General features: G+C 44.4%; 1 protein-coding gene across 12 annotated transcripts in view; it reads right to left on the reverse strand.

Moving 5' to 3' along the window:
* The window catches only part of ARHGEF9 (Cdc42 guanine nucleotide exchange factor 9), a 236819-nt gene that overhangs the window by 72571 nt on the left and 141982 nt on the right, over positions 1 to 22266 (reverse strand). Inside the window, exon 1 of one of the 12 annotated variants that reach the window (XM_080366134.1) lies at positions 9754 to 9895. The exons of 10 other annotated variants lie outside the window; for them this stretch is intronic. In XM_080366134.1, coding sequence (XP_080222260.1) covers positions 9754 to 9792 — 39 coding nt within the window. In that variant the 5' untranslated portion in view covers positions 9793 to 9895. One more of the 12 variants, XM_080366129.1, reaches the window with a different exon arrangement.

The raw sequence follows: 22266 nt of genomic DNA on the forward strand, positions 1-22266 counted from the left end.
TAGAAATTACTATTACTTTGTGCTTAATTGGGTGATGCAGAAGTTTACACTTCCAATGTTTTATGTTCATCCCATCCACAATTTGGCCATCACTAAAAAGGGTAACAAAGAACTAGATTTAACAATAATAATCACAATAGGAATAGCCAAATATTAAATCATACTCTCCCAGATACAGCAGTTTCTCAGTATGTGAAGGCTGCTGTAAATAAAATCATGTTCTCCGTGCCTACCGGAAGAATTCACAAAATCTCAGTCTTTAAATTTATAATAACAAGAACATAGATATTTGGGAAAAGTATTCTACTCATAAGAAGAGAGAGGCGGCTAGAAGAAATGCAATAGGTGATAATAATTCTATGTACATTTGGTTTTGACATACCCTGAATACTGCTTGTATTCAAGGTGAAAGTCCTAGCTCCCATTAAAATCAATCATTCTTGCCATTGGTTGCTCAAACTGAAGAGCCCAAAGAGAAAAGTTCCCCAACACTTTCACCATCTAACATCAATGCAGGAGAAATGCCCAAGAGCACTTCTTAACAGCAGACCTGAGAATAATTTTTAGTGTTTTACAGAGACTTCAGAGCACTGCCAACCACTTTCTGTCTGGGGTGAAGAAAAAAAAACAACCAAAAAACCAGTAGGCAGAAGACTGGATTAACCACTGGGATGTTGTGCATGGTCTAGGGACCAGAGTCACTGTTCATCATGGATCCTTCTTCACCTCCTAGTAAACACCTGGTCATGGCCAAAGGTAAGTCCCAGAACAGAGAGATGAGGGGTCACTTCTATGTCCCAGCGCCAGAAATAAATTAACTTAATGAGGAAACGAAAAAGGGAAAAAAGACAATGTTCTCTCTAATTATATGCACAGCTGACATTTCTGGAACACACACTAAGAACATGGGGCATTATCAGTGTATTGCCAGGAGCGCACGCATCAGCCTTTCCAGGGATTTTCATCACAGGTTTCCAAAGCACTCTGTAAACCTCCAATAATTCAGTCACAAACCGTCACTCTAAAGATGCTTCTTGTAAGACGCTACTAACGCTCATGTAAAGCAGGTGAATGCTTTCACAATAGCAAGTAAAGTTAGTGGGGAAAAAATATTCCTACTCAAGGTCTGTGTGTATTTTCCTTTCTCTTCTAGTCTGGTGTTATTTCCAGGATGGAACATGGCCACTGGAAATACTGAATTACATTAGAGCTGCTGCCAAAATAAAATGACAACAACAAACAATAAAAAAGGGTTTCAGAGGACTCTGCAAGTCATGACCTCTGGGATGCAGTACCACCAGCGCGTGCCAGCTGAGAGCTCCTGATGCTGGCACACTGTGGCATGCCATGGCAGAGATGCTGAAGGCTGTAGCACAGCAAAGGAGCTGTGGTACATTGTTGCAAAACCTGTGCTGAGCTCACCTAGCTGTGACTGTCCTCAGCAGTGTTGGGAAAGCTCAGAAATACCCGTATGACAAATGATCCTGACTGTCTCCTTTCCTTGCACTTTCCAAAGACCTCAGCCAAAGGGGAAGGACTGTCATTAATGCCACAGGGGGAGATCCCAAGGAATGTAAGAGCTCAAAAGTGGTACTTCAGCTCTGGAATTTGCAAATTGTTTTACTTTTTGGTTTTTTTGGCTATTGCTTTGTGTCACTGCTATCAAGATAAAGTAACTCTTCCCATCAAAGTAAGCAGGAAAATTAAGAGAAGGATTAACAGGAACAACACCCTGTTACATGATGTGGTAGAATCACTCTGCCTGACCCCACTACTAAAGCAAGTCTGGAGCAAACCTGCATGACCTGAAGGAGAGGAAAGGGAAGGGAGAAGCCGTGAAAGACCCTCCTGCAGCAGCAGGTCCCACACACCTTGTCACATCCTATCTTGCAGTCTGTATCTATAGCACATCCTGACCAAAAAAGCTCAGGATCACCACCTAGGATGTTTTTCTAAACTACATTTCAGAAAGTGACCTCTAAACCAAGGTTCACAACTTGTCCCAGGCTACTGCAGGCTTTAAATCTACCACCCATGAACCTGCTGTATCGCTGCAAAGGGACTTGGCTCCAGCTCTACAAGATGGGGCCTCTTGGAAGAACAGTTTGGGGAATGGGTGAGCCTCTGCCTCCAATGTATCTGGTGCATTCTCCCTGACTTTGCTCACTTCCAAAGCCCAGAAGCACAGTTGGAGGCTAACATCTGCTCCTTCTCCCCAACTGCCCGCAGTGAGGCAGCCGAGCATGAAACGTGTTTCAGTGAAATCAGTCATTATTGCAGAATTTTGCTAAGTAGTCCCAGTTAATCAACACTTACTTCTTATGGGCTAATTTCAAAAAGAAATTGGGGACTTACTGGTCCCTGGAGACTGAAGTAGGCACCAAATAGCAGTTTCTGTTTTCAGGGGTGCTTTAGTTTGAGGGTAGGCCACACAAACCACTATTACCTGTCCATACCTCTTCCAGGGATAAACCATCATTGTTAGTTAGCCCACAAGATTCAGCATCTAATTTCCAGCACAGAGTTTCTCACTAGTCAAAAACTAACTTAATGAAGAGTCACCTTCCCAAAAAACCCCAAAGAAATCTATCATGTATCACCCATCTCCTTAGAAAATTCTAAGTACCTACAAAGTTTCTAGGACCATGGCCCCTGGGTAATACGAATAATCTGAAGGCAGGGAAATATTTCTCTATTAGATCATTTATTAATACATCAACAGAGTTGTAATAGGAAAAAAAAAAAAAAAAAGCTCTGGGAAGTTCCCTTTCAAATCAGCATTACATAAACTACGTACTCCTCCACAGCAGCGGGAAAGCAGGAATAGGGAGCAGGCTGTGAAAGGGAGATGGAGAAACGTGGTGAGACTATGCCATTTGTTCAAATTGTTCTTGTACAGACATGCCCTTTATTTAGACAACATAAAAGCACTGTAAAATAACAATAGCATTTCCCACTGTATTCAACGGGCCCTTCCATAATGGCAGCAGCCAAAACATCTTAAAACAAGAATATACAGAGAGCTGGCATTCAGAATAAAGAAATCAATGCTCAAAGGAGCCCCAGCAGAACAGGAGACATAAACGATCTGCAAACCTCCAGCCAAATAAGAATACCATTTTGCTGCCCGTGTTCCCAGAAGAAAAGCACCTCACACTGCCTTACCCTCTAGTGTTTTAATTGCATTGCTCCTTCACAAGCAGTAACGCTTACAACGCAGATTGATGGGGCTGTTAACAGCAATGCCGTCACCTTAAAGATTTCCCAAGGAGGCATTCAAAGCTCTGCTGAGATCCACTCATATGTCTCCCCCATGAAAACCACGTATACGGCACGAGCACGGGCGCAGTGTGATGGGGTGCTCACCTGAGCTGCACAGACAACACCAGCTGCAGCCCACGTTTCAGTCCAGTGTGTCACTGGTTTTCACAGCTAGGACAGGTTCACTCAGTTGATGGAGCAGACAAAAAGGAAGTGTACAAGGAAATGTCACCCCACCCCATCATGTTGTACTTTTGTTCTTTACGTATAATCTCCCCATAGTCCCTTTGATTGTGTATTTATTTTTAAACCTCTCATCAGAAATTATACAAACTGAATAAAGCCAAATCACAGTGAATTTGCCACACGGCTCATTCATAAAACAAATGGGAGGGCATTTCCACTTGATTTGCTTATTCTCTGAAGAGGTGCAATCACACAAAGGTTAAGCACGAGGCAAAGAATTTCCCTTTCTGCTTTCAAGCCCTTTGATGAATTTAACCAATGGCTGGATTTCAGCTGAAAGAGGCTGATTGGAGTGAGAGAGCCTCTGATAGCCCCATATTCTGGAAAGACTGTCACACTTGGTTGGAAGCTTTATGTCTCTATCTAAAGGTGGAGAATCAGTACAGACTTAAAGGTTCTGGGTTATTGTATTTTCCATTGGTTTCAATTTTCTTGAAAAGGTATCACCTGGCACACATGAAATCACTTGGCCTCATACAGGGTACAATAGGAGACTCCAGGGTACGGTATTAGTCTTATTGTCCATCTTATTATGGTTATTGTCCATTCCTATTAACAGCTGCAACACAGAGCTGCATACAGTAACTGGAGAGCTGAGAGTGAATGAGGAAAAGGACTAGCATTGCCCGTGCAGTTTTTAATTGGCTCTGGAGCACCAGTGAGCCCTCCACTTTGATGGTGCGTATGTCACCATAATTGCTTTCCAATCCCTTTTGCGAACTGGGCACATTAAGCCTCCCCTTGCCTGATGACGTATCTTTCACATAGAGTAATTAAAAATAACCACTAACCATAATCTTTTAACTCAGATAAATTATGAGATTGGTTCTGGGACTCAAAAGTTTCAACTGCTCCAGGGAAAACAGCACCTTCCGTCAAACACAGCAGAGCAGCCCACAGCGCCTCACTGACCTGGGGCCAAGCCAGGCTGTCAGCAGGGATCCCTCGTTACAGTGCATGGGAACAAATGGCTAAACACTCTTCAAGTTCTAAACCTAAAATATCTGCACAAATGCCAGTTTTCTGACCCCAGAAGGGACTCCTCACATTCCTCAATGAAGGCCGTAACTACCTCAAACACCTAGAGCTGTACTGGAAACCCTGTGGTCGGTGGGCCAAAGTTGTGCTTTGATTTATGCCCAGTTTAATCATACTGGGCTGAGCCTGCAGTACACTGTACGGGTGGGGGAAGCAGTCAGGATTACCAAGCAATGTTGCCAGTGTTAATAAAGCATCAGCCCAGCCCTGCTGCTCGCTGCGGCAGCAAACATTGTGCCAGATAACATCGAAGCATTTCGTACAGACCACTGCAGGACTCAGGAAGACAGATACAGTTATCTCTCAATTACCCAAGGTGCAGAATAACGCAGATAAGCAAAATGGATATTACAAAATATATATAAATTAGGCTCTGAGAATGTACAGTGAAGGGCAAGAGGCTGCTGTGGAGCACTGAGCCCTGAGCTAAGGGAACCTGCGAGGAGGTACAGCATAGAGCACTCAGCTGCACCGAGATCACCCTGAGCATCCCTATGCCCATGGTGTAGCTAATCCGTAACCTCACAGCCCGTTCATGGATAACCAAGACTTGACTGGAAATGTCAGGAATGCCAAATCTAGATTCATTTTACCCAAGAAGCTTGTTCTTACTGAAATTGCAAAGCAAAAGTCTTCTCTCCCACAGCGCAGACTGGCTGACTGTAGGCAAACTGAGTTCCTCTGAACAACTGAATGGTTTTCGCAGGGAGAGAAGACTTTTGCTCTGAGGAGGGCAAGAGCGCTTGATGGTTTAGAGTTTATTTATTTTAAGATGTACATCACCTGTTACTCTGGGGCATGGGAGTTTCCAAAGCAAAAAGGTATTAAGGAGCAAATGACAGAAATTAGTCCCAGTGGATTGCATTATTCAACACAACACAGCAGCAGACAGATCTGTTCATCCCAGACGTGGAGGCTTTACCCCTGAAGCTGCAGGAGAACGGGCACCAGCCACCACAAAGCTGGTGACACACAGCTAAGCCATCCCAGCTCTGCTTAGCAGCGGGCAATGGCACATAGGCGCACAGCTGCGCACGCACAGGCATATGCACCAGGACTACTGAGTGTAGCAGCTTCACTCACCTAGAATCAGGCATTCATAGTGAAATAAATAAAGTGACAGATCAGAACTAATGAAAGCATAAGTAGATACTTTGTCCTATAAAAGCTGACACAGTTGGCCAGGGTCTAAAAACCACGAAAGGAAACTAATTCAAATGCAGGGCTGTTAATACAAAACAGAAATATTACTCCTGGATGGCCAAGTACAAGGAGCACACAGCACGAGCCCCTTCGTGTTATCAATCACTGCAATGTGTTTTAAAACACCTTTTAAAAACATAGCAGATGCCTGGATTATGTCGCATTAGACCACAACGTATTAAAACACATCTTCAGCAACAGGCTTCATAATGCATAATTCTCACGTATCAGTGTTGTAGTACGAGGCCAAGATATCATTAAAAAAAAAAATAAAAAGAAGAGAGAGAGGTATTTTTAGTAACTGATGAGAATTTGGGAAGTGGTGTCTGTTGCTTGTGCAAATCAGTGCCCAGGCTGGATTAAAGTCCAGACAAATGTATTACACTGATTACACTCACCGCTCGGGCTCCTTATTTGCTGTTATGACCTCTTGATTTCTTAGCGTAAGTCACTGCAGCTCACATCTGATACAGTCAAGGACTGGCATACTGGCAGATGAGCACAAAGAGGGGAATACCATCTACACATTGTTTTGCAGACACTAAGCTTTCAGAAAAGTCTAATTAAATGCTAGCACAAAGTAGGCAAAGGCTGGAGAAACAACACATGACCCCCAGGAACCACCCCTGGCTTCGGGTGACTTTGCAGGGGCAGTGACAGCCCTGGCTCAGCTGGCTGACTGCCAGCCAAGCCAGTGGAAAGCAGAGCCTGTCCAGCTGCTCTGGTGCAAACCAAGAGCCATGCAGTGAAAATTCCACTGCTTCTGTCTCAGGCAGCAAGAGGAAAAACTAGGATGAGCACCCAGAAGAAGAAATGGCCAGACAAACCCCTACATAATGATCTTCAAGAGATTATTCCAGCAAAACCACAAGTCTTCCTCAAATCTTTCAGCATTACAGCACCTGGACCAAAAACCAGTGAGAGGCATCCTGAGCTCAAAGGAAACACCCAGGGGACCAGCCTCCGTTCGCCACCACCCCAAGCATGCAATCAATAACACAGCACAACAGACTCAGCACAGTGCTCAAGTCGTTATAGCAACCACATCTTGCATTTACATCTCACCTTCCATCTGTGTCAACTCCTGAGAGGGCAAACAGGCAGGACTTCAAAGTAAGCAATGTAAAACAGCTTCCCTCCTTGAGCCGCTTGTTGAGCCAAAGCCTGTGGTATCCTTTGGCTCTCGAAGCCCTGAGCTTGCAGCCTGTGGTGCCCAGGGCTGGCACAGCACCCTGGCTTGGCCTAGCCTCCGCAGCCCAGGAATGTCTTGCTATATGCACTTTATCACTCAGATCTTGAAAGCATTTAACATAGTGCAAAACCTGCTGTGACCACTGCTTTTGGGGAAGTAGCATGCAGGGCACTGGAAGGAAGAGGGGTGGCACAGTGGGGTGTATATCACAGCACATACTTGATACCTCATTGTTGAAACCAAGGGAACAAAGGTATCTGGCACGATACTCTCATTCCCATCTAATGGACTTTGCATTATCATAGTTTTTTTCCTACTAAAAGCTCAACAGACAATCCTGGATGTAAAAGGCTGTCTTGTCAGTTAAGGTAATAAATTGATGCTAGTTAAATGCGCGTAACTCTTGCAGATTGTCATCGGACCCTGTAAGCCTATTACACGGATTGGCCAGATCAGCAAGGGGATATGCAGCCTTCCACCTCTAAGCTGCTTTCCTCACTTCAGGTTAGGAATGAATGAAAGGCACTCTCTGATGGCTTCTCAGATTTTATGGAAAACTGCCACAGCCAAAACATCCTCTTTAACAGGAGTAATTCCAAGCAGACACTTGCCACAAGCCTCTCCCTGAACTGGAACTGCAGCTTGGATCTACGCTTCTCAGCTTCCAATTAAAAAGGGTGGAAAGCCCGTAATATTGAATCTTGTTTCAAGTCACCACCACCCATTCTGAAACACCAGTTACCACCACAGCCTCCTGGGCTGCTCTGGGAGACAGCAGCTATCTCTGCGCACAGTGAGAGAGCAGCTGCAAGCACCAGCACGCTCCTGCACCACCTCACTGCCCATCTCCCACCTTGGCGGCTGCCTTGCAGCCACACAAGCCTACAGTGCCCTGCACTGCACCCAAACTCCTGTGCAGCTCAGTCACGGCAGGAGCTACGAAACCCCCAGAGCTTTGCCCAAGCACCTGTTAAGAGTGAGTCAAGGCATTGCCATGATGTTTCTTATTTTAGGTTGTGCAAAATGCTGCTGCCAAAGCACAGCGGAGAGTAAGGTGTGATGTGCAGTTGGCTCCACCATGCCAAACCGGTGTCACCTCACTTACTGTATAACTGTCCCTTTCCCCTCTCTCCAGGTCACATTGCACAAGACACGTGCAAATCTTGTCCCAGTCTGTCCATCCTATCTGATTCATAAAAGGCCACATTTGCTGTCTAGGATAACAAAATTGTAACCTGGATGGTGCTGAAGAAAATGGTTACACACCGAGATAATTCTATTCAAAGTCTAGAGGGCAAAGTTGTCACAGATGAAATATCATTGTCTATTCCATGTTGGCAAACACAGTACATAATGGCAGCCACTCAACTTAATGGCTTACATTCCAGCTCCTTCAAATGAGCCCATCACCGCTGTATGTAATCACAGTATATATCTAAAAGTATAATTTCCATCCAAAAAGACCATAGCTGGAGCAATATGACTCATACAGTTCCCTGTGCATCAGAAAGCATGTCATGAAGACTGGGATTTTGTGAGCCTGTTACCATCTGTGTACAAATTAGGCCATGGACGGGATTCTTCAAACTGGTTGATGGCAAAGTCCCTCTGACACAAATGGCAGTTTTGAGGCTGCAGAGACCTAAAAGCCAGGCCCTTTGCCTCTGCACCCAAGAGAACAGAAACGTTTTCTGAAGCTGTATGTGAAGTAAAGGGATACAAATATTAAAAAGAAATGCAATGGAATTAAAAGGCATCTCTCCCCATATACCTATTCCAGCCCTTCATGGCTGAATAGTTATAGCTGCAAACTTGCTTTCATTTCTGCCATAACAAAATCATCTCCACAGCATAATTAGTGTGTTCATGTTAAAATGGGTCCAAATGCATGGAAAGAGGCATCCAAATATGATTTGTTTTTCAAGACAATGTGATGTTTTCCCTGCCTAATAGATTTGATTCATTAAGGAACAACAAGAGCCAAGCAAACTATTTGCAGCAAACGTTTGCTGATTTTAGCAGCCTTTCCTCCTTGGTGAACTATCCATGAACAGACTGGGTTTCATATTATTATTTTTACCTGCTACAATTTGACAAGCTTTTTTAGTCTGACTTGGCTATGCACTGATTCCAAACTATCTGTTTTGTAACTACTGCTTAAAAGAGTGATTATTCCTAATTTCCTTAATGGATCAATTAAGTCACCTAGCACTATTCTGTTCCTGGACGGGATGACTATTGCATTCACACACAATTTTCAAGATAGCTGGATTGAACATTCATGTGAGCAGATATTTGCACTAGGATTTGCAACACTATCTTAAGGCAAACATCTGAGTTGTCTGAAGGGGTTTTAAATGAATAAATTTCTGCATTATTCACCTACCTCTAGAAATAACGCTCCATCTGTTCATGGAACAGTTCCTTTTCCTTACTTAGGTAAAATGAAGGTCATGCAAGTAGAAGGAAAATTTGCACATCCCCAACGCCCTACAACCACACACATCTACACAAATGCACGTGTAACTGGTCAAGGTCATTAACCAGTCAAAGAAAGAAATACAGCTGTCAGGTTAAGGGTAGTGAATAATCACCTAGTGCATCATTGCTGCGACAAGCACCCCAGGACACAGGCTGGAGTCAGAACACGTCCTTTGCAATTAATCATTAATCAGGACATGTTACAACAAAGAAGTCAAACAGTAACTCTAAAGGTGAACCAAAATGTTACTTCTAAAACACCTACACTTAAAAAAAAAGTCAACTCTCAAATCTGAGGGGAAAGGCAAATGGAGTGTATAAAAAATACATACCAGCCTCTGGGTGGAAAACATCCAACTTGTACTGGACATGATTCACCCCAGAAGAACCGGCAGCAGTACAACTCATGTGAAGCTAATCCCTGGATGCGTGGGCTTTGCTGGTACGGAAGATCTTTCCTTTCCCTGGCCTGTGCCATGTCATTGACCTGGAGAGGCCTGGAGTGAGCCCTCATTGCTTTGCAGGAAAATCACAGGGCATTGCTTGCGCCGGTCCTCCCTAGCTCCACACACAGAGCTCCTGCCTGGGCTGGACTCTCTTCCTTGCGTGCTTAGGATAACCATTAGAAATGCAGTCATTTATAGCAGTCAGATAACCCTCAACCCATGGGCTGAGCACTTACGGTCATGGTTTGTACTCGAAGGAGCATGTTAAATGCAAGGACTGCTCTGGCTTCAGAGTTCAGAAATGGTATTCAAGAGCACAGGAAGATGAGACACCTAGGATCATACTCGGAAGAAAAGCAATTTCTCAATGCAGATCTTCAAAGCAATCTAAACTTTTCTTATTTCCCTGTAATACTATCCTGCCTAACTTTCTGCTGAGCACAGTCAGCCTCGTTTGTGCTGTAAGGCTCTGTCCTTACCCAAGTGAATAGTGACACTAAAGCCAATGGGAACACCTGTGAGCCTATGTTCGTCGAGGCTTGGGTTCTTCCTTCAAGGAATATATAAACCCCAGTGTCTGATGTCTCACCCAATTTCAGCGCTGCTTTCCATTTTTAGGGGAAAATTTTTAGAGCAAAACTAGTGTAAAATATGAGTGTCAGTCCAGGGAGGTTGCTACACACAGGTACAGACAGTTCTGAGGGTGCACCATGACAGCTCGACTCGGATTTAGACTGAAACTTGCCCAAATGGAACTGTCATGATTGAGCATGAATTCTCCCGGCCATAGTGCATGGTGGGCAGCTCACACCAATTGCATCATGCTCATGTGAGCCTGGCAAAGTGATAAAGGTGATGGGAAATGATGAGTACAGATAGGAAAGATGTGTTGCCTAAACCTATGCCAACTGCAGTGACACCGCTCCTAGAAAGGTGGTGAGCAAACAGAGGCAAAATGTAAACATACAGGCACCAGCTACAAGGGCTCTGGGATCTACTCATGGAATTCAGAGGCTTTGTGCCATGAACAGTGCCACACGAGGTAACATTGATTGATAGTCAATAAAAAACTTCAGCTAGAGCTATTTCGACTAACTGCTGAAAACAAGAGTGTGTACCCCTCACTGCTCTGCAGACCATTTATTTTCTCTTTTCATCACTGGAGCAACTTCCAAATATTCCCAAGGCTTTAAAAAATGCTATGCCAAGCCCTGTCCACACTATCTAATCTAGTATAATTAAGAATCAATACTGACTTTTGAAGGCATCCAAGATGTTATCTTTGGGAAAATACTTGGTGAGTATCCTCCTGAAGACATCTGCTAAGGAATTTTTACTACTGGCCTAGATATGTACTCCACCTAGAAGAATTAAGTGGCTCCAAGGAGCTTTTAGTCTAAGTAAATCCTCATTTAAACAAGCCCTATGAAAATGGACAGGAGCTCCAACTGCCTGATTTGTTTCTGTTTTATGGTCCACTCAGAGAAAAAGAAACGGGAAAGATGTAATGTGATCTCTCTCACACAGGTTTCCATTTCTACTGCACACCTCACATCTCATTGCTTTTCTCTCCTATAGCACCGGCATAGAAATAATAATATCCTACTCTCAGAAATTTTCACATTATTTTTTATGGCCAGCATTGCTTGAGATGCTAGCAGCCTTCATTCAAAACCGCAGAGCTGGAACATCCAGGAAGTGTATCCAAAGGGAAGAAGTATGGAAAAGAGCTGATACAGCAGAGAAATTTGACCATAGTCACAATACACATGGCCAAGGGATGCAATGTGCAACAGTGCATGTGGCACAGCAAACACAGAAGGAAAAAAAAAACCCTTCTCCTTGCTATTTCCTTCATCATAGGTGGAATCAGGGGTAACCTGGACATCTCAAAACCATGGAGGGATTTTTCCTTGGGTTTATATTTGAACAAGGAGACACTTAGAGACAACGTTCAGCTCCAGCTCAGAGGGGTTTGGCTCTGAGGATGTGGTTCAGCTGAACAGAGACAGAGGTTCTCTCTCATCAGCTCCACAGTCAAGGGACTTTGCTGTTTCCTTGCCCATGAAGCACCTTGACTGGTGGGAGCCCAAACACTAACAGTACCAACGCAGGACATTACATTCAGGCTGAGACACTAACGAATTGAGCAGGAGATGGCTGGTTCAAACCCAACTCTAGAGAAGGTCAGAAATCTCAAAGGTGTGCTGGATGGTTTCACAGCTCAATTCCTGTTTTTTTCAGACCTGATACTTGATAGAAGAGGCTGCCCAAAGTCTGCTACTGCCTCATAGGAGAGTATGTCACTTCTACAGTAACACAATTGAAAAAAAAGCTAATTTCCCCTCCAGTTCAGTTGCAGTCTTTGATAACCTGGATCACAGATTGAGTTTGCTGTCACACAGGTTTAGGGATCCTGTGATGTAGTGAAAAGCAAGAAAAAACAAGTGCAAGAAACTAGAAATGGGACCCAACATCTGCTGCCGTCTTTGGTACATGTACTTTACATCTTCATTGCAATGTACAAGAGGTGGTATTATTCACTAACGTTCTCTGATGATATCAAACAGGAAAACCTTGCAAGTATATCTGAGAACTGAGAAATAAAGCTAATAAACAGGAGGCAAACCCATTCCAAACCCATATTCAATGGGACAGATGCTCACAGGGCAAGGAATCACAGGAGCAACAGTGGCAGGAAATCAGAGAGGAGTTTGAAATACACTGAAATGAGAGCAAGATCTGTAAAACACTGTAACAGCCCCTCCTCCCATGGCTTATTCTGCACAAAGCAACTCATTTCAGACAGATATTGACAGTGTGGGAGGGATTCAGAGAAAAGCAACAAATTTTATCAGAGGTTCTGGAAGGATTAATACCCAGAAAGAGATTAAACCTGTTAAAAGCTCAGCTAAACTACCATTTCAGAGACTGTGCTAACACAATTTAAATAGTTCCAAGAGAGGTATTATTTATGTATAATGGGTAGAGCTAGAAGTCTGAAGTGGAGAAAGGCTCCATTTTAACTATCTAAAATGAAAACACCAACAAACGATTTAAAACAAAGGATCTACAAGACAAGGAAGCCTTTGAACAAAAAATAAATAACTTAATCCAAAAGGAGGAAGCAGCACAAGAGCTGTAGCAGCCCAGGAAGGGCAGGAGGGCAGCACAGGCGGCCAAGCACAAGCACAGCAGTGCACGTGTGCAGCTACAGCCGAAGAGCCTGGTAGGATGGAAGAAAGCCTCACTGCTGTCACCTCTACGACAGGTAGGAGACCTGAACCTCTCCAGACCACGAAGAGCTTTGGGTGTGGGTGACTACCCAGAAGAAGTTTCTCAAATGCAAGATTCACAGAAGGAGACTGTGGACACAGCCCAACAGTGCCAGCAGCTGTGCCCAGGTGAGAGCAACCGTGCGATGGGCTAAGCATACTGACAGGCTCTTTTATGACTTTGCAGTCCACGGCTAGACCACTGCAAGTCTCCTTGGTGATGTAAGGCAAGGACCAAAACCACCCCTGATGTTTACAGTGGGCCCATACATACTTCATACCATCTCTGTTGCAGAGGTACTGCCATTAACTGGGCTGTGACAGGAGGAGGATAGTGTTGTTACAGCACAACAGCAGCGCTGTCAGACCAGCAATATTTGTTCACGTAAGAAAACAGTCTCAGAGTGACTAGTTCTCCAGATCTGCTCTCAAATAAGTCTCATTTTGGAAAACCCAAACGTTCTTCCCATTTAAGCTGCAGCACAGTGAGCAAGGCAGGCAGTCTCACTCCTCTGATGCCAGCACATGCCACTGATGCCCCAGTGCAAGGTCTGCTTCACTGCAACGGCAGTGGAGAGGCCACCATCCTGCAGACCCACACCTCTTCCACAGCAGCCCCAGCCTCCGTGCTGGAGATAACATGGTGCTGTCAAAAGCTCAAGGCAATTTGCCACAGTAACTCCCTCAAATTCTTCTGCCTTGCTGTGCTGAAGGGACTGTGACTTTTTGTGCATGCAGCCTCTCCTTTTGCACTCTTCTGAGAACTTACTTGTCCTAAAATGTATGCAGGTACTCAGACACATTCTCTTTCCCTCCTTAAAAAGGCAGAAATAATCCCATCTCCATTGTTATTTATAATCCTTGGAAGTTCAGCCTCTCAAGCAACTTTTAACAACTCAAGTCAGCAGCCAATTAAGTCCAGAGGAGATCTGTGAAGGTTTCGAAGCAGGTCATTTCAGTGCCCAGAACAGCCTTAATTAGATAAGAATATATATAAATACTACAGAAAATCTCAATAAAGGTGTCTGCACTCTCACTAGTGACAACTTACAGCATTGTTTACACTGTATAAAGCCCCCCAGGCCCTTCCTCTTGGGTCACTCAGTGTTAGAGGGGGAACTGTGAATATTTTTTGCACTTAAATTGACCTGGGGGAATTAAAACACAGATTGTGTGTTGGTACCAGGTTTTGCCATGTTTGTTCTCAGATAGCAGTAGCTATCCAGGGGGAAAGGAAGGTGTTCCTTGATGCAACACGCCTGTTTCACAGGGGTAATCATGTAAAGAGAAAACAAATGTGCTTACTTTTCTGCAAGCTCTGGACACTGGGAACACATTTTCAAGAAGCTCACGCACTCATGCAAAGCTGTTGGCACAGCTGTGCATGGGCTTGGGGGACCCGTGGTACCAAGCAGAGACCTGTGCATGTTGTCATCTGTGCAAAGATATGTTAGGACAGTTTTTCCAGGGAAGCATACATTTGTCACCAAGAAAGGCACCACTTTCCAGTGCCCAGCCACTGCCAGGGATCAGGAGAGGCTGAAATCTCATGAGAGAATCTCTTATCAACTTTTGCCCTGTCTGCCCTTCTGCAAAATGAGGGGCAAGGCTTTTTAGGATGGCAGGATCCCATGGCACTCTGGCCACTGTCCCTGCTCAGTCCCCTGCTCTCCAGCCACAGGTATGCTCCACAGCAGCCAAAGCTGCAATTTCCCTGAAACCTACAGCCGCTGATAACCCCACTAGCTGAGTGACACCCCAAGTGCTCCTGCCGACAGCCCTGGCTGTGCTGGCTCCTGTGAGAAAACTGCTTTGCCCTGAAGCCACGTGCTCCGCACAACCCTTGCTGCTGCTGGCCACAGGGAGAAAAGAAATGCGTTCCCCAGCTGTAGATGGTTTAAAACCTCCAAGTAGCAGCAGTCAGAGACCCCAGAACCTCTTGGGGGATGAAGGCTGCAGTGTTTGGATGGGGCTGGGCAGACGACAAGCCCAGCAGTACCACACAGCAGACAAATCCTCCAGACCTCGCACCCACCTCCATCCCAGGGCTGCTCCCAAGCAGTCACAGAGACCAAAAGCAGAAAGACTGCAAAACCTTCTACTTCTCTGCTCCATTCCTCAACAACACAGCCACTATGACAACTTTTAAGTGCTCTCCTAGCCCTGCAGGACCCTGGGAGGTACAATCCAGCAAACTCAAGACCCTGCCAGTTTGCAGGCTCTGGCCAGGGGTACAGCAGATTCACAGGGTGCTTGCCAGCAGTTTTGCAAAGAGCTGGTTAGCAGCATGGTGCCCTCACTTCCGAAAGTGAAATCTCATTAAACAGCAGCTAAAATACACTCATTATTTTCCTAACACTACTCTTCCGAGTAATTGTTGCAGTCACAACAGGATGGGAGGCAGTCACAAGATCACTGGTAGGATGACAAGTCTCTACCAAACTCCCTATTAGGTTGTGGTCCATGCAATGCAGAAGTTCGTAAGCCACAGCTCTGTCTAATTAAAACTGCAGGAGGGGACGATTCAGGAAGGCTAAATATAATTATCCAAGTAAGAATTTAGCCAGGACACTGTGACTTAACCCATTGCCTTGTGCACAAAGTACTAAAGGAGTTTAATTGCCACCACTGATGGGAATGCACATTCATGACTCACCTCCATCCAACACACATCAGAAAGTTGCTGTTTTTCTCACTCCTGATTTACTTTTGCTAATGTGCTTCTAAGGCCACTGCTTCAGCGGTCAGGACCACGCTGTGAGGCTGCATTTTGTTCTTTTTTGAATTTCAAAACAACAGGCTCGATCTATGGTTTCATTTGGGCCCATCTCTTAACAGCTGATTTCCCACACACACTGCTGGGGGAATTAGAGCAAGAAAGAGCAGAGGGGTTTGAAATTTGGGAAAAATCACGAGGAACTGGGTTTTTTCCTGACATAAAATAATGTCATTTTTAATGTGAATTTTCTGAATCTTTCAAGTATTTAACTTCTTAAATTCAGCTAGCTTTTATTCAAGCTCTTAAACACCAAAAAAATGAGTTACAATGTCTTACAAAAAGAAAAAAAAAAAGGAACAAAAAAGCATAACCATTTGAGTTATGCTCTTAGACATTTTTCAGGATTATTTTTTTTCCTTCTGAACTGCAAACCCTTTCCAAATTGTGAGAAAGATTTCAGTTTGAATGCCACAAGGTCAGAATAATGTAGACATATTACTCTTTTTCCCAGTTACTCTCCTTATAAGCAATGAGTGTGCTCACATCCCCACTATACACCTTCAGAGTGTCTATTCAGAACTCTTACCACAATAATCTTGTCAAATTAATTCATCATTAAGGACAGATTTTTTTCCCTCGCTACTGTGGCATTAATTAGTGAAAGGTTGCCATGGAAACCCAGCAATATGAGTTAACACCACATAATTTACCATGTTGGTAAAACATGGACTAGAGCCCTGCAACAGGTACAACAACAGGTACCACTACCTGGGGTACATGTTGAAGCCAGATTTGCTCCTCTTCTGGAGGCTTTGATGTCTCTTGACTCAATAGAAGTTGGAAAAACCTTCTAAAGACTTAGACATTAGGACTATATATGAGTCTGAGGGCAGGTTCCCATTTTCTTGATGTTTTAGCAAATGCAATTTTAGGACACGGGCAGGAATCAAAGTGAGGAAAAAGAGGTTGAGCTGCACACGTACGAAAAAAGTTAAGGCACATGATCAGACCCAGGTGCTCATTTTCATTAATTATCAATAAGCCATGGCCAGCTAAAAGCCTGCAGCCACTAACTGCTTTCAACAGCTTTGTGGCAAGGCTGCACTGGAAGGGTCCCAAACACACCCTCAGCTGCCACGACTGCACCTGGAGGGATCTCTGCTCTTGAGCCTCTGCCCTCCTGGGCTTTTACCCCTGTGCCACCCTAAGGGAGGCTGCTCCACCACCACACTCCTGCCTGATGATCAGAGACTGCCTTCTAACTAAGAGCCCATATTTTGCTGTGATTGTCCAATACCTACTCGTTCTTTCATCTTAAGCAGTTCTGCTCAGCAGGTCTTCATCCTCAGAGCACTTGTAGAGAGCAGCTATGCTCCTGCTCAGCCACCACATTGCCAGGCTAGACAAGGCACTCTGCAGCTTACCCTTCACAGACAGATCCTGCACTCCCCTGGCTGTCCTTGTCCCTGTTCAGGCTGAATACATTTTTGTTGAATATTGGCAACCAAACAATCTACTCTAATCCAAGTGAGGTTGCACCACTGTCTGGTACAGCGGCATTAATCTCTACTGGAAATTCATTCTCTAATACATCCTTGGATCATACCTTGCTTTTTTACGGCCACATCACACTGTCAGCTCATTGTCAGTCTTTGATCACCCTGATACAGCTCAGTCTTCCTCCTGCATGCATGACAGAAGGCTGCAGCAGGCACTGCTCTCCCTGTGAGCCACACACTGCTCTCTGCTGTTGTGTGCTGCTAGTAACTTCAAATCTGCTGTCTGGTTATTTGGTTACCCTGGTAATATTCCATATTCTTTGCTAATATAAGAAGCAGAAAAATTCAAGGCTTAAACCACCTCTTTAAATAGTCTGTTTTCACTATCTGGGTAAAATTAGACCCAAATCTCAGCACCAGACTAATGAAGGTATTTCAGAAGTGGAACAAAATCACAGCTTCCCCCAGCAAACAAAACCTGAAATAAAAGCAGGGATTTGTCTGCACCTTGATAAGCCAGCCCCTGAGGAATGCAAGACCAGGCACTTACCAGCACGTCATCTCAGTGTGTCAAACCAAGGCAAATCCCCCCCACTCCCACAGTCCTTGGAAGAGAAACAACTTTGCCTATTCCAACCTGTGAAATACCAGTGACCACAGGTAGAGCCCAACCACTCAGAGCCACCCCAGTGAATGCACCATGCTGAGTGCAGCCACCTTCCCCCTGCACGTACAAATTCTCCACTAGGAAGGAGGTAGACAGATAAGACTTTTTTTAATTTAAAAAAAAACCAAAACCCAAAACCTTTTCATCTTCTCTCACTCCAGAGGGATGCACCCAGCTCATGTCAAAGCTGCCTGAAGAGGGAACCAGCCCTGAACCTGCTTCTGCAGAAAGTCCTCTTGCTCCACAAAGAAGCAGTAAAAGGTGTATGGGGCAGTGCTTTCCCACTAGCGATACACAATGATCCCACCTCAAAACACCTCCTGCTAGTCCAGGACAGGATTTCTTCCCACACTGATAGACCCTCCTCTCTACTCGCACCTCAGCTTCAGCCACTGCTACAGCTCAGCATATCTGTGTAATGAGTACTGACCTACACCGCCTCTGTCTTTAAGAAAGAGATATTCAGGTTCATAAGAGCAGGACATGTGGGGAAGTTCAGCCTCTCCATGAGCATCCACATTAAGAAAACTGAATTTGACAAAACCATTGAAGAAATCAAGCTGAAAAAAATACCCACTGCCAAGTTTCTCCATCCTTCCACATCATTCTAGCAATCCACCCGCATAATTTTTTTTTTTTTTCATTTTGAAAAAATAGTTATTTTTGCACTTAAGGAAAGATAGAAACATTTTCCATACTTTGAAACTTTCTCTGACATCCCCATCAAGCTCAAATCTCTCCTCAAAATACCCTTCAGACTCTGGGGAAAAACATTCATGGCTTGTGCTAAAAGCTCCAGAAACTCTTTCACAGGCTGATGTTTCTTCAGCAATTTGCTTTCCTGTTAAAAAATACAAGGGTCAAAAAAACCCACATAAAGAGCAAGGAACAGAAATGCTAAACCATGGTTGGTCTCCAAAGCCCAACTGAACAGACAACCTGAAATCAGAAAGACTCAGCTTCTGGAAAGACAATCTTTTGTCAGAAGAACAGTGAGCTGGATCTCCCAAGCCCCAGTGCCAGCACATGTTGGGTTCTGCTTAGGTCAGGAGAACATGAAGCTTTCATGTCATGTAGTCAAATCTGAGAGAGCTTTCCTCAAACCAAGGGCACTAAGCTTTATATTAACAAAGGCTTAAGGTCAATATAATTAACCCTATTAAGTTCAGGTTGCTGTTTCCTGAATTAATAGTTCTCAGACCAGTTTCAAGTAGACAGGAATCCAGAAATCACCAGCAGAGTTGGGAAATCAATGTCAATATGCTAGATTTCCCAATTTCCAATAGATTTTATTTTTGGTTTATGTAAGTGTCAGTGAGATCAGGACCGGGTCTTCTTGTCCCAGGGTAGGATTGTGTTACCTACTCCTGCAAGATTTCTGGTAAAGGGAAGAATATTAGGGGAAGACTAGGAATTAAGGGAAATGAAGGTGGCAGACAGGTCATCCAAATCTGAGAAAAGGTATGATTATACTTAGATAATTCCCAGACATTTATGTGCGTATCCAAGCCAAATTTGATTCTCCCCTTACTAATAAGAATAAAAGCCATGTGCAGTATTCCACACTGGAAAAAACAGCAATAAATAATATACATGCACACACACCAATGTCCACATACATGCACTGCAAATCCTATACACTCCCATGCAAACCTACCGGTACACACCCACACACAGAGACACACACTTATGCAATCAGCTGTATCCAGATGTTTCAGACCATATAATTTCCTTACACAAAGCAGTGCTTACAGACTTTCTAATATGTCTTTTGTACAGAAAGTACCAACAAACTTTTATAAAATTGCTTAGTGGTTCATGCAGGTGTGTGGTTCTGCCTCTCAAAGCCAACACTGGATTAATGCAGGGGCTGACAGTATCCATCAGCAAAACTCGGATCCAGACATACTCCACTATCATGTTTGGAGCCAGTTCTTTGTCTCATCCACAAAGCAGTTACCCCAGATTTAACTGCTGTGACTGAGGCCAGGACCCAGCCCAAAGGAAGGGACAGGGAAAGACAAAGGTTAAAGCAAAAAAAACCAAAATGTGAAGAGGAAAGCAGAAGCTAGACAGTCATTGGGATCAAGTGACCTGACACAACACAGCTGTTTTGGTTTCTCAGCAGGGATTTGAGGATCTGCATCCAAAGAGAAATCCTCTTCCCTTGTGTAACCACTGAAAAGCTGGTTAGTTGATGAGTGCTTCTCTTTTCAGACCAGCTTGGGCTACTGCAGCTCTGGAACACTTTTAAATGGGGGAAAGGCCTATGGCCTGTCATTCTCTCCTAGAGGAGTGATTTTTGTTCATGTGTCTAACCTGAAAACAGTAAATACCACCAAAACTAACCAGCCCTAAGAGACAAGGAACATGCTTGGGGAGGGAGCACCAGGACACAGATGAAGGTAACACAGCACAGCAAAACCAGCCGTGTGCCCCAACTGACATCCCTTCAGCCCTGCTCAGCACTGCCTTAACAATTACTTCTACTTCTGTGTCTTTTTTAGAGTTACTGAGTGTGTCCGTCAACTTCCAGGTGCCTCCACTGCAAAGCTCCTGGGTAAGAGACGAAAAACCCTCCTGATACTTCCCTCCAGGATTTAATCCCCCTTTATTTTGAGCAGATTGGATGCTATACCAGTTTATTCTCCCCGCAAAGCCCCGAGTCTCAGGCAGCCACAGGCAGAGCGCAGACGTGATATCACCCAAGCTCGGAGCTGCAGATCAGCTGCGTGCCGACAGCTCTGCAGCTCAGATGCTCTCCTTATCTCCCCTCTCTGCTTAGTGCTCTTCCTACGAGTCTTTTCTCTAGCAGCTTTAATTTAAGCATTGCCTTGCACTAGAAGATGCAGTACTCTTATTGACAGAGCTTTACTGGGAAATGCAGATTTATACTTATGCATGTAAATGATTCAAGCGTGCAGAAACTTGCTTCGGACAGAGCTGGGAGTTTGCTTTACGAGGCTGCTCTGAAAATGTCATTGTAGAGGAGCTGTAACTGGCTAACTCTACCTGCTCCTCACTCCCTACCACCACCAAGGTTTGTGTAATGCTACTTGCACCTTGATGAAAATACTCACAAAATAGTACATCCATCCCAAATACCTTACAGTCTCAAGGCAAACATCCCAGCACTAAGCTATGAGGCAGCAGCACTGCAGCTGCTTCTGGCCTCCCCGGGGCAGCTCAGAGCAGGGCTGCAAAGCATCACTCAGCATGACTCTTCTACTGTTTCCCCCCTAAAACCCCCAAATTTCTCTGTGGTGCCTAAAGTGACGCAGGGGTCCGTACACAGCTCACAGGTCTCAGACACATGAACTGCTACTGACCTTGCATTTTAAGCTTCTAAGCACTTTACGGTATCTCATCCCAAATCCCTTGCTTCAGCCATGACTGAAACTCCTTTTCTTTACCAGCATGGATTTTTAATAGAAATTAAGCTCAACACAATATAACCTCCCACACACACACCCTAACTTGCTTTTTTCATACTGCAAATACATACAGCAGGGCTTACAAGCACAGGATGATCCTAAAAATGCTACAGAAAAATAAAGAAACTGAAGAAAAACTAAAGACGTTACAAAAAAATGAAAATGAAAACTGGATTCCCCCAGCTGGACGATGAGGAAAGCACCTGCTGTCCGTGGGGAAAACTGCTATGCATGTGCAGTTCCTTCCACTGCAGCACCCGAGGCAGTAACAGTTTTTAAATCACTGTTATCTCAACCATCCTCTTTTTATTTGTGCCTTGTAGAAGGGAGAATTCTTTCTGTTATTTTTAAACTCTGCTGCTTGATACCTTAGATTACTACCTTTGAAAACAAGCTTGCAGACCTATCGGCTCCCCACCAGCTGGATACTGCTCAGTGGGAAGGAGCAGGAGCTGTGCCTGGTGCCAGCTCCCCGAGCTGCCAGGCTGCTGGTCCTCCTGCGGCAGAGCTCAACAGCTCCTGCTAAAAAGGTGCCTTGTTTGCCGCCGCTCCACTTCCCATCTCAGTACTAGAAATAATGTCGGACTGAGAGGGACCCAAGGGATACTTTGCAGAGAAAACAGTAGGCAGCTGATATATCAGGGTAATTCTTGAACTGAAACCTGGAGGGACTTTCTTTCTTTGCTTTTTTGAGTGGTTTTTTAGTGTCCTGCGTGAAATTCTCTTTCTTTCAGTGGTGTTTCTGGAAAATTAGCAACAGAGCTTTGCTCTGAGCTTTTAAGCCTCTGTTGATTTCATTAATTTG

Source organism: Falco punctatus (genome assembly GCF_963210335.1).
Source record: "Falco punctatus genome assembly, chromosome: 15".
Lineage (NCBI taxonomy): Eukaryota > Metazoa > Chordata > Aves > Falconiformes > Falconidae > Falco > Falco punctatus.